The 12,658-nt window shown below is 38.2% G+C and overlaps 1 protein-coding gene across 1 annotated transcript in view; it reads left to right on the forward strand.

Moving 5' to 3' along the window:
• LOC102864974 (protein FAM169B-like) overlaps window positions 1-12,658 on the forward strand; it is a 91,153-nt gene that overhangs the window by 38,538 nt on the left and 39,957 nt on the right. Inside the window, exon 4 of the mRNA XM_006900968.1 lies at window positions 7,399-7,576. Coding sequence (XP_006901030.1) covers window positions 7,399-7,576 — 178 coding nt within the window. The remainder of the gene's footprint in view (window positions 1-7,398; window positions 7,577-12,658) is intronic.

Genomic DNA, 12,658 nt, shown 5'->3' on the forward strand with positions numbered 1-12,658 from the left:
TTCTGTGCATAGTTTTCCAATTTTGCCAACACCATTTGTTTCAAAGGCTGTCATTTCTCCATTTAACTGATTTCATCTCCTTGCCAGAAATCAGTTGACCATAGGTAGATGGGCTGATTTCCAGATTCTCAATTCTACTCCATTGATTTATGTGTCTTTCATTGGACCAGTATCGCTCTGTCTTGACCACCACGACAGTGTAGTAGGATTTAAAATCAGGGAGTGAGATGCCTCCTGCTTTGTGTTTCTTTTTAAGGAGTCCCCAGACTCTTCTAAATCCAGCGTGAACTTCTGGAAATTTTCTATCTATGTACTATTTTAGCTCTATAGACTGTTTTCACTGGTTTGTTTTGTTTTGTTTTTGAATAATCATAAGCAATATTTTGCTTATATGGGATATTAATGATATTGCTCAATAATTTCCACATTTTGTTGGATCACCTCTCTTGGGAATGGAAACAAGTATGGGTCTCTTCCAGTCAGTTGGCCAAAGAGCTGTCTTCCAAATTTCCTAGCATACGTTGATGAACACGTGCCTCCAGAAACTCTATGAGTAGAGCTCAGCTCTTTTGTTCATAGGGTCACTATGAGTGGTCTACAACTCGATGACACCTAACAACAATAACAACGACAACATAGAGAGAGCTACGTTGGCCTATGTTGACAGAAAGTTATGCTACCATGCCCAAGGTGGGTGATTTTTAATCTGCACCTAACAACAACAAAAACAACAACATCAACAACACTGTAGTGTTTTGGAAGCAGTAGTGGCATCCACTTCCTAAATAACATGTCTCTAGAAACTCTGAACTTTGATAAATGTCGATAGTTGTAGAAAGGCTTTGTAGCCTTTTGTTCATAGGGTCACTATGAGTCGTGCTCAACTCGAAGGCAATCAACAACAACAATATTGTAGTGTAATTTTCAGGATCTTTCCTACATCCATTTTAAGACCATTGCTGGGTTTTAAGACCACAGATGGGTAGAAACACCTTTTTGTATGTATGTATGTATGTATGTATGTATGTATGTATGTATGTATATATATATGTGTCTTTTTATCATATCTATCTATCTATCTATCTATCTATCTATCTATCTATCTATCTATCTAATCTATCATCTTCACTGTGTTGATTTGGAGTACTGCCTGGTATCCTTATGCTCTTATTACTGTTACGTGCCATCCAGTCAACTACAACTTATAGCAACCCTGTGAAAAATAAATCTGAACCTTGCTCTATCCTGTATCATCCTCATGATTTCTGATATGTATGAGCCCATTGTTACAGTAACTGTGTCAACCTATCTCATTGGGAGTCTTCCTCTTTTTTTTGACCCTCTGTCTTTCCAAAATGATGTCTTTTTTCCAAGGCATGGCCCTTCCCAAAACATGCCCAAAGTATATGTGGAGTTTGTCTTTTAATATGGCTTTTCTAGCATGGATGACTGACTATATAGCTGGGTGGGACTATGTGAATGGGGCATGTTGACTTATCCACAAAGGGATTGGTTATCTAACATACCAAAAGAGGATTAGCCAGTCTCAACAATCTACAAGAGGATTGACTAGTCTTACCAATAAGTTGAACAGCTCTAGCTGCAGAGATAAAAATCTTCCCCCATGAAAAAGGAAGGGATCCTCCCCACCCAGAGGAGAGAGACCTCACCCAACATGGTGAAATATAGGACACACTTCAGGATGGCAGCAGCTGCTATGGCTGAACTGGAGAATTGACGAGATGAGACCTTGGAGTAGGGAAAGAAAGCCAATATTGGCAGGACTGAGAACTTTGTCGGGCAATTGGGAGGGAAGACAATATCGTCAGGACTAAGAACTTGGGAGGGCCTCAAGGCTTGAGGCTGAGGTGCCTGAGCTTTTTTGACTGTATTTTGTTATTAATCTGAATTATATCCTTTTGACTTACTCAGTATGGCAATATGGTTCTGTGTAGTCTGTGAGCTATCACATTGTACTTTGGACCTATCAAAGCAGTAAGATTGGTGTTGAGATGAGTAGAAAGAGGTATGGAGCATGTAGAAAGAGGTGGGACCATGTCTGACCTCATGGAAATTGGTTTTGTGTTACTGATGCTGTGGACAGGAACCCCCCTGTGAAGTTTGTAAATGTCAGATATGGTGTTATCCACATGGTCCTTGTTCTTTTTTATAAGAGATGAACTTTTACCATCTTTGCCTCTAAGGAATACCCTGATTACACTTGCTCCAAGACAGATTTGCTTTTTCTTTTGGCAGTCCATGGAATATTCAATACTTTTCTTCAGCACCACAATTCAAAGACATCAATTCTTTTTCTGTCATCCTTATATATTGTCCAACTTTCAAATGCATAAGAAGTAAATGAAAAGGTCATAGATTAGGTGTACCTTAGTCTTTAAACTGGCATTGTTTCTCTTAACTACTTTAAAGAGGTCCTTAACAGTCTATTTTTCCAATGCAAATTATCTTTTGATTTCTTGATTGCTAGCCATGAATATTGATTTTGAATCTAAGTAAAAAGAAATCATTGATAAACTCAATCTTTTTTATTTTTCCCCTTCTCTATCATGATGTTGTTACCCATGGTAGATAGTGTTTGGTTGAGCTCCCTGATTAAACAAGCTTGGAAGCAGGAGTAGCATCCACTTCTGGAATAGCTTGCCTCCAGAAACTATGAACTTGCAGAAATGATGAAAGTTATACAAGTGTTCAAGTCTTTCATTCATAGGGTCATTATGAGTCATCTATGATGCAATGGCACTTAACAATAACAACGAGAGAACTCTGTTGGCCTAGTGGATAGAAAGTGATGCTACCAAGACAAAGGTGGGTGATTTTAGTTTGCAACCCTCAGGCCTGGTTTTAATTGTTTTTGGTCAAACATTTTTCTAAGTGGTGTAGCACTGGTCTGTCCATTTGCTGTACAGAGGTAACTTGTGGTGCTGTGATGCTAAAGACTGCGACACTGATGTGTCAAAAGCAATAATGGTTACCCATGGTGGACATTGTTTAGTGAAGCTCCTTGATTATAACAAGCTTGGAGCAGGAGTGGCATCCACTTCTGAAATAGCTTGCCTCCAGAAACTCTATAAACTTGGAGAAACGATAGAAGTTATACAAGTGTTCAGGTCTTTCATTCATAGGGTCACTATGAGTTGTCTATGACAACAACAACAACAGCAACAACAAGAACAACATTATGATGTTACCTATTGGTCCAATGGTCAGGATTTTTGTCTTCTTGATGTTGAGATCTAATCTATATTAAAGGCTGTAGTCTTTGATCTTCTGCAGCAAATGTTTCAAGTCCTCATGTTCAGCTAGCAAGGTTGTGTTACCTGCATAATGGAGGTTGCTGATGGGCATTCCTCTAATCCTGATGCCACATTCTTCTTCCTATAGTCCAGCTTCTCGAATTATTTGCTTAATATCTAGATTGAATAGGTATGGTGGAAGGATACACCCCTGATATATACCTTTCTGATTTTAAACTATGCAGTGTTCTTTCATTTAGAAAACTTCTTGGTGTAGGTATAGATTTCTCATGAACACTTTAAATATTCTGAGAATTCCATTCTTCTCAATTTTAGCTATAATTTTACTAAGATCCACAAAGTCAAATGCCTTTGCATAGTCAATAGACTTCAGGTACACATCTTTCTCGTGTATGGATGGTCTTAACCAGGATCCATCTGACATCAATAATTATATTCCTCATTCCATACTGTCTCTTCTGAATCCAGCTAGAATTTCTGGCAGTTACCTATGTACTTTACCTAATGTACTGTTCCAACATTTTTGAATAATCTTCAGGAAGATTTTTCTTGCATGTGATATTAATGATATAGTTTAATAATTTTCACATTCTTTTATATTGTACTTCATGGGAATGGGAACAAATACAGATCACTGCCTGTCAGCTGGCTAGATTGCTGTCTTCCAAATTTTTGGCATATAATAGTGAGCACATTAAGGGATCACCTGTGTGTTGAAACATGTCACTTTATATTCCAACATGTTAACTGGTATCCCTTATAGAAGTCTTTAAATACTGAGTGAAATATCAGCTCTCTTTTAAGCTCAACTTGGAGAATAAATAAATAATCCAGGTTTGTTTCTGTTGAAAAATTTTAAATCAAATTCACAAATTTGAGTCTTTCTTTTTAAAAATCATCTTTAAGAAGTAGTTTTACCCCTTTCAGTAATTTTTTAGGATATTTTCAGAGTTTCAACTCAATCACCACTCCCCAATTTGAGTACTTTAGTATCCCAAAAGAAACCCCATTAGGAGGCACAAACTACCTCACCCATAGCCAAACATACCCTGATAATCTCTTGAAAGTCTACTTTCTACATATATATATTTGTCTATTCTATATATATATTCTATCATGGAAAAGTCCATCAATGTTGTAATATATATCAGCACTTCGTTCCTTTTAATGGGCAAATAATATTCCACAGTATGGATCAACTACATTTAGTTTATCTATTCATGAGTGGATAGACATTTATTTGCATTGTTTTATGTTTCTGGCCATTTAAATAATGTTGCTTAGAACATATGTGTGAAAATTTTTGTATGGAAATGTGTTCCCAGGTCTCTTGTGTATATAATGTAAAAAATGAAATAGCTGGGTCATATGACAGTTTAATGTTTTACTTTTTTTAAGAAGCTGCTAAAAGCTTTCCAGAGTGCCTGCACTGTTTTACATTGACATTGTATAAGGGTTCAAATTTTTTCACTTCCAAGAGAGAACTTGTTATGGTCTTTTTTTACTTGTAGCTACTCCATTGGTTCGAAGTGGTATCTGATTATGGTTTTAATTTGCATTTATCTGATGAATAATGATATTGGTTACATGTTCGATCAATTTCATACTGAAAAGGTTGGTAGAAATCCTTAATTTCTTTATCTTTGGCAGTAGTAGTTGGTGCATTTGAAGTTTGTCTTCCAGAAAATGAACTAGATCTTGAGATTTGAAATTAGCCTGGCATTCCCAGTCCCATAGCATACCTGGTGCCTGCTGTGGTATTTGACCTATTCTGGGTCAGGTGGCATTTTGTGGCTCACTCTTCTGAATAGAAGAATCTAATTTACTCTTTAAATATTCTTTTTAGAATGAGAGTGGTCACTTTCTTCAGGTTTTTCTAAGTTTAGATAAGGAAAGCATACCTTCCCTACTCCTGAAATGCAGTCCATGTTGTTAACAGACTTATAGATGTTATTTCCCCCTACTGATCCATGTTTTGGTGAGCTACGCTACCATGCTTATATATGGGGTGTTTATTGCCATTTTGTTTTATAGAGTTATGGGTCTTGGGTTTTTTCCCCTTTTAACTATGTTTTGTTCCTTAGCTAGTTCTTCACAAATTAAAAAAAAAAGCTCTCATAATGTTCTTTTTGTTTATTTAATTAGTGAACTTAATTCAAGGATTAGCACTGGATCATAGCTTTGTGTTTTCAGAACCAATTTTCAGTCAAAATCACATGGAGCACATTTTTTTTCCTCTTAATGAAATTTGACAAATTAAGTACATTTTCTTCTTCTCCTACCAGTTTTTGATTGGATAGTTCCCTTATGCCAGATGCAGTCTGCTTTGCTTTTCTGGTTTTTTTTTTTCTTTTCTGGCTTTTGTCTGCATTTCTTGGTTTTGTAAATTTAAAACTCTAACTTCCAATGTTGCACTGGTCCAGTTTTGTGCCTAGCTAGCTGTTTTCAGCATCTTGAACTTGATTTGTTGCCTCTGTGTGAGTATGAGCTTGTGGTGGCTGCTCGGAGATCTGGCTTTCACAGATCTTTACCTCACCTAAGACAGGGCTCACAGTGAAGTTGATATAGTTTTTTAGTCTGGGCAAATTAATAGTTTTGTTGGTTTCTGCCTTTTGATCAGGGTCCTGCTGACTTTTGATGAACACAATCAGTAATGTGAGCCAAGCACTCTTGGTTCTGGGCAGTTTTTCATGGAGGCACCGCACATGAGAACACACCTATTGTAATAGGTAGAAGTGTGAAAAAGTTATTTGGACTTGTTGAGGATATCTGCATTAAAGCTTCAGTGGCTTGGGTGGGTTGAATTTGACTAAAGACTTTCTTTGTTTGTGGTGACTTTGATATGGACAAAAGAGGGTTCTCTTTCACAGTTTTAGAATATAGTAGGCCATGAGTCCTAGACATTCTCCAAGTTTGGAACTCTAGTATATACTCAGATCTGTATAAGTCATTAAGGTTAGCCACTTTCATGTAGGGATTAATCTCATTTATCTTCCCTCTGAGTGCCTGAGGAGTTCTGGGGGCATAATCCATACTGAATTGTGCTACTAAGCCAAAGACTGGGTTTTTCTGGAAGTATGAATCTATCAGCAGCAACATGGGAGAAAGATAAGCAATCTCTTTATTTGTAATTTACAGCCTCTAAACATCCAATGGAGGGTTAGCTATGAGTGGGCTCCACCGTGAAGGTGATGAGCCGAGGAGAGTCGGAGGCCAGTGCTCCACAGCCTTTGAGCACATCCAGTATGTCTGCATGAACAGAGGGGTCCCGGGCCTCTTGCAGGTAACTACTGGCTTCAGTTGTTATTAGGTGCTATCGAGTTGAGGAGCCTTACATTGGCCTATGAACCACAGTTCTCTCTCCTGGGCGAGCCTCATCACCTTTCAACCCTAGACCCCATTGTTACGGTTATTGTGTCAGTCCACTCATTGAGCATCTTCTCCTCCTTCTTTAATCCTCCCCTTCTGTGAGCATGATATCTCTCCAAGACCTGGCCCTTCTAGCAACATGCCCAAACTATGTGAGAGGAAGTTTTACCATCCTTCCCTCTAAGGAGTACCCTGGTTCCATTCTCTCCAAGACATATTTGTTTATTCTTTTGGCAGCCCATTGGACTTTCAGTACTCTTCTCCAGCACTACAACTCAAAGGCATTGCTTATTCTTTAGTTAGGGCCACCACGATTTCAGGACCCAGGGCCGCATGACATTGAGGGAATCTCTCTAGAAGGCTACATACCTTGAGGACTTCCTCAGCACAGGTGGTTTCTGGAGAGATTCTTCTGGCATGTCTTTTCAGTATTGTGCCTCTATTGTCATCTGCCTTCATCATTATTTATTGTGCCTTTATGGTCCTTCCTTTCTGAAGTTTTGCCTTCAGGAACCTGGAGTCACCTCTGGCACTGCACCTTACTTCCAGAGGCTGTGTTGGTGTGGAAGGTCGATTGAGTGAAAGCTCTTAGGAAAATCATGACTCACACTTTGGCTTTTGAGCTAAAAACAATCATGTGATGGTGGAGCACACACCTGGTCCCAATGGCTAATTCCAAATGTAAAATTTATTACGTCTGACTTTCCTCTCTGGTCTCATTTAGTTTTTCTTCTTCTTTTTGTTTCCTTTAAAGGTTCGGACATTTGGGGAAAGGATTGTGCTTTTCATGTTAAATGTCGTTATTTTTGGAAGAGTGGAGAGAAATCTGGATGCTGATGACATGTTCTTTTTACCTCACTCTGTGATGGAGCAAGCTAAAATTTTGTGGAGAAATGGAGCAGCTGTTGGATTTTATACAATGAAAATGAAAGGTAATGCTGCATCTCAGGGACACCCCTATTTCAGCATTTGGGGGACACAAAGTTGGGGAGCTCTCTCCAGATGAATGTCTACCTTGAGAATTTATTTCCCCAACACAAGGGGCTTTTGGTGGGAATCTTCTGGCACCTTCACATTTCACTAATTAAACTTTCATGTAAATAAACTCCAGGTGTAGGTTTCACACCCACCCCTTTTCTTCTCTGACTGGCTAACAAGTGAAAGCCGGGTCTCTCTGATTGTTAAGCATTGCCATGTCCCACCTAAAACACTGCAGCTAATGGTGCAAAATGACTTTACATGCACCGTCCTTTTCATTTCTTCTCTTTAACCAATTAGCTGTCAGAAAAATTACCATTGCTAAGAGTTGACATGTGATATGAATGCTCATAGATGCCAAGTTTTATAGACATTACCTCAGAGGAGAGAGGGTTCAGCCATAATAACAAAGTTAGGTGAAGAGAATGTGGCATATTTTTAGGGACTGTCATGAGCAATAGTGCGGAACCAGTACTGGTTTACCAAAAGGATCAGTCTCTTCTTTAAACTTGCAGTCTTTAGTCTTCAACATCTCCTGATCCTAATCTCATCATTTGGTTCTTATAAAGGTCTAAATTTTAGTAAAAATATATTTCTCTCAGTCACCAAGGATATACTGTTTCCCGAGTTTAGCATTTTCTCAGGGGAGAAAGAGGAAGGTTTGCATTTTAGGCTATGCTCATATCTGCTCCATCTCTCCAGGACTGAATAAATTTGGATTTTTCACTTTTTTGGTTCAGTGTAACAGCACCAGTTTACCATCCAGACTGCGCCACTAGTTAATTATTTGCTATAATCAGTCACAGAGGCTTAAGAGCTTATGTCTTTTGGCGAATTTTGTCATGAGAGCCATCTGTCCTTTGGTTGTGATGTACTGTTTCACTTATTTTCATGCTTATGTCCCTTAGTCATTACTTTTAGATAGGCCAAGGGACCTGAAAGATCATTACAATGAAAGAGATGCTCTTTGTAGTTCCTCTTTCCTGGGAGATGCAGTAGTCATTTTCTATCAAATGTTACTTAAATCTCTACTGGAATTATTTGTGCCATTTGATCTTAGTTGCCATCAAATTGGCTTCAGTTCATAGTGAGCCCAGGTGTAAGAACCATGTGTTGTCTGATCCTTCTCCATCTTTATTGGTGGTAGTTCCGGTCTGTCATGGCCACTGTGTATTTTGAGTGCCTTCCAACTTAAGCTGCCCCTTGACCAATAATTTATGGGCCGATATTCTCTTTTGATCACTAGTTTTTGTTCATTTGTTTTTTTTTTTCCAATTCAACTTACAACTCATTAACAGCAATTACATGGTAGCTTTGCAGTCAAACTTTAGTAAATATGATTTTTCCATCATTGTAAATTGAACCTCAGTACTCCATAAACAGTAATTCTTCCTCTTTACTATCACCTGTTAACTCATGCAAGCTCTATGGCTGTCTAGTTGAAACCAGTTTACCCACCAGCAGATTTGTTGTTGTTGTTATGTGACATCAAGTTGACTATGACTTTTAATGACCCTATGAACAATAGCTCTGTACCCTACCGTATCCTGAGCCAACCTCACCATCTCTGACAAACTTGACCCCATTGTCACAGTCACTGTCAATCCATTTCATCTATGATTTTCCTCTCCTGCACTGACCCTTCCAAACATGATGCACTTCTCCAAGGACTGGCCCTTCCTGACAAGATACCCAAAGTATGTAAGATGGAGCTTCAAAATCTTTGCCTCTAAAGAGCAACCTGGTTTCACCCTGTCCTTGATAGACCTGTTTGTTCTCTTGGTAGGTAGTACATAGTATGGTCAATGCTTTTCTCCAGCACCACAACTTAAAGGCATTAGTTTTTCTGTTAGCCTTATTTCATCTGAAATGGATTACCATCTGAAAGATGGTAGTCCATCTTTCAGATGCATGGCAAGCAATGGAAAAGACATGGCCTGGATCAGATACACATTAGTCTCTAGGCTGACATCATTGCTCTCTAACACTCTGTTGTTGTTGTTGTTAATTACCGTCGAGTCAAGCATGACTCATAGTGACCCTATGAATAATAGACCTGAAGCCTTTCTGTTACTATCATTTCTCAAAGTTCATAGAGTTTCCAGAGGCATATTGTTTACGAAGTGGATGCCACTCCTGCTTTACTATTCTAGAGAGGTTAAAATCCAATAGCAGATTTTCCCAATGTAACGTGTCTTTTGGTTTCCTGACTGTTAGTGCCAAGTGTGTTGATTGTGATTTTGAGCAAAATGAAATCATTAACAACTTCTTTCATTTCTGCATCTATCATACTGCCTGTTGACCTACTGGTGAGGATCTTTGTTTTCTTACTGTTGAGCTGCAGTCTGTAGTGAATGTCTTGATCTGCTGCAGCAAGTGCTTCAAGCCCTCCTCACTTTTGGCTAACAAGGTTATGTCATCTGCGTAACGAGGTTGTTGATGAACCTTCCTCCAATCTTGATGCCACAGTCTTCATCATAAAGTCTAATCTCTCAAATGATCTGTGCAACATATAGATTTTTTAAAAAGTATGGAGAAAGGTTACATTCTCTGACACACTCACTTCTTTCTTGATTTGGAACCATGTAGTGTTCCCTTGCTCTGTTCAGACTACAGCTTCTTGGTCTAGGTAAAGGTTTCAAATGAGCACAATCAAATGCTCCAGGATTCCCATTCTTCCCAGTGTTAACCACAATTTTTTGTGGTCTACACGCAGTCAAATTCCTTTGCATAGTTGGTTAAACACAAATATATATTCTTCTGGTACTCTCTACTTTCAGACAGGATCCATTTACATAGGCAATGATTTCCTTATCCACCACGACCTCTTCAAAACCTAGCTTTCATTTTTGTTAGTTCTCTGTGGATGTACTCTCCTAGTAATATTTGGATAATCTTCAGCAAGATTATGCTTACATGTGATATTAATGATTGTTGTTGTGCACCAGGTAGTCAGAACTGACCATAGCTGACCCACTGGAGGTGGGTTTTTAGAGGCAGTAATTGCACACTAGGCCAACATTGTTTGATAATTTCCACATTCTGTTGGATCTTTTTAAAAATTTTTAAAAATTAATTTTAATGAACGTTTACAGAGACTTTGGATATTCATTCATTCATTTGTTGAATTTTTCCTCTCTGCCCACCCTTCTCCTGCAGTATGCACTTCTCTTTGAAAAGTAAAAGGAAAATTCTTTCTTTGGTATACAATTCCCTCCCCACCCCGCTTACCCCACACACAGCACACTCCACTATGTAGCCTTCGTTCTGGACTCTTTTCATGACCAAAATACCCAACACATATTGTTTTTAAGCAGTTCTTTCTCTCATCTGTTTCAATGCAGTATACATAATTTATCCAATCTTTCTCAGTCTCATCCAACCCTGATTTCAGTCCTGTTCCACAACAGTGGAACTATGCAGTGTTTGTCCTTTTGTGACTGAGATATTTCACTCAGCATAATATTTCATGAGTTCCGAGTTTTTCAACGCAGCATAGTATTCCATTGTGTGAATATACTAGAGCTTCTCTATCCATTCATTTGTTGATGGGCACTTAGGTTGTTTCCAACTCTTTGCTATTGTAAACAAAGCTACAATAAACATGGGTGTACATACATCTCTCTGGGTGGCAGTTATGGTTTCTTTGGGTTATATTCCAAGTAGTGGAATTTCTGGGTCAAACGGTATTCTATTTGCAACTTTTTGAGAGAGCGCTATATAGCCTTACATAGTGGTTGCACCATTTTGCACTCCCACCAACAGTGATTAAGTTTCTCCGCAACCTTGCCAGCATTTGATGTTTGCTGTTCTGTTAAATTTTGCAATTCTGACTGGGGTGAGATGATATCTCATAGTTATTTTAATTTGCATCTTTCTTAGAGCTAGGGATTTTGAACATTTGTTCATGTATTTGTTTGCCATCTGAATGTCTTCTTTGGTGAGGTAACTGTTCCCATATTTTCAGTTGGGTTATTTATCTTTTTGTGGTGCTCAAGTATTTTATAAATTTTAGGTATAAGTTCTTTATCTGACATGTCATTACCAAATACTTTTTCCTACTCTGTGGCTTCCCTTTTTACTCTGTTGGAGAAGTTTTTAGATGTGCATAGGGATTTGATTCTTAGAAGGTCCCATTCATCTATTTTATCCTCTCCTGGTTGTAGAATTTTCAGATGGATTGCAAGACTGTGTATGTTGTGGATTAGGACTTCTAGAGTTCTTCCAAGCTTTTCTTTAGTGACGTTTATAATCCTTGGTTTTAGTACTAGGTCCATGGTATACCTAGAGTTGGTTTTTTGTATATGGAGTGAGGTGTGGATCTTGCTTGAGTTTTCTACAGATAGTTTTCCAATTTTGCCAGCACCATTTGTTGAAAAGGCAGTTGTTTCCCCACTTAACTGATTTCATCTCTTTGTCAAAAATCAATTGACCACAGGTAGATGGACTGATTTCTGGATTTTCTATTCTATTCCATTGATCTATGTGTCTGTCATTATACCAGTACCGTGCTGCCTTGACCATCATGGCAGTGTAGTAGGATTTGAAACCAGGGAGTGGGATGCCTCCTACCTTGCTTCTATTTTAGAGGAGTGCTTTGCTTATTTGGGGTCTTTTTCCATTCCAAATTAAACTGGAGATTGCCTTTTCCATCTCAATGAAGAATTGAATCGGTATTTGTATTGAGATTGCATTGAACTTGTAAAGTGCCTTTGGTAGTATTGTAATTTACACAATATTGAATCTTCCTATCCATGAGCAAGGGATGTTTTCCCACTTCTCCAGGTCTCTTTTTGTTTCTTGTAGTAATGTTTTGAACTTTTCTCTGAATAGATATTTTTGTGTTTCTGGTTAGGTTTACTCCCAAGTATTTAATCTTGTGATTAGCTATTGTGAAATGTATTGTTTTTCTTAGCTCCAGTTCTGTATTTTCTTTGTCACTGTAAAGAAATCCAACTGATTTTTTTAAAGTTTGTTTATTTTTCATTTCAATGAACATCTACAAAGATTTTGGAATTCCATTCATTCATTGTTGC

The sequence above is a fragment of the Elephantulus edwardii genome, unplaced genomic scaffold (assembly GCF_000299155.1).
Source record: "Elephantulus edwardii isolate Elephantulus edwardi_28Jun2011 unplaced genomic scaffold, EleEdw1.0 scaffold00303, whole genome shotgun sequence".
NCBI lineage: Eukaryota > Metazoa > Chordata > Mammalia > Macroscelidea > Macroscelididae > Elephantulus > Elephantulus edwardii.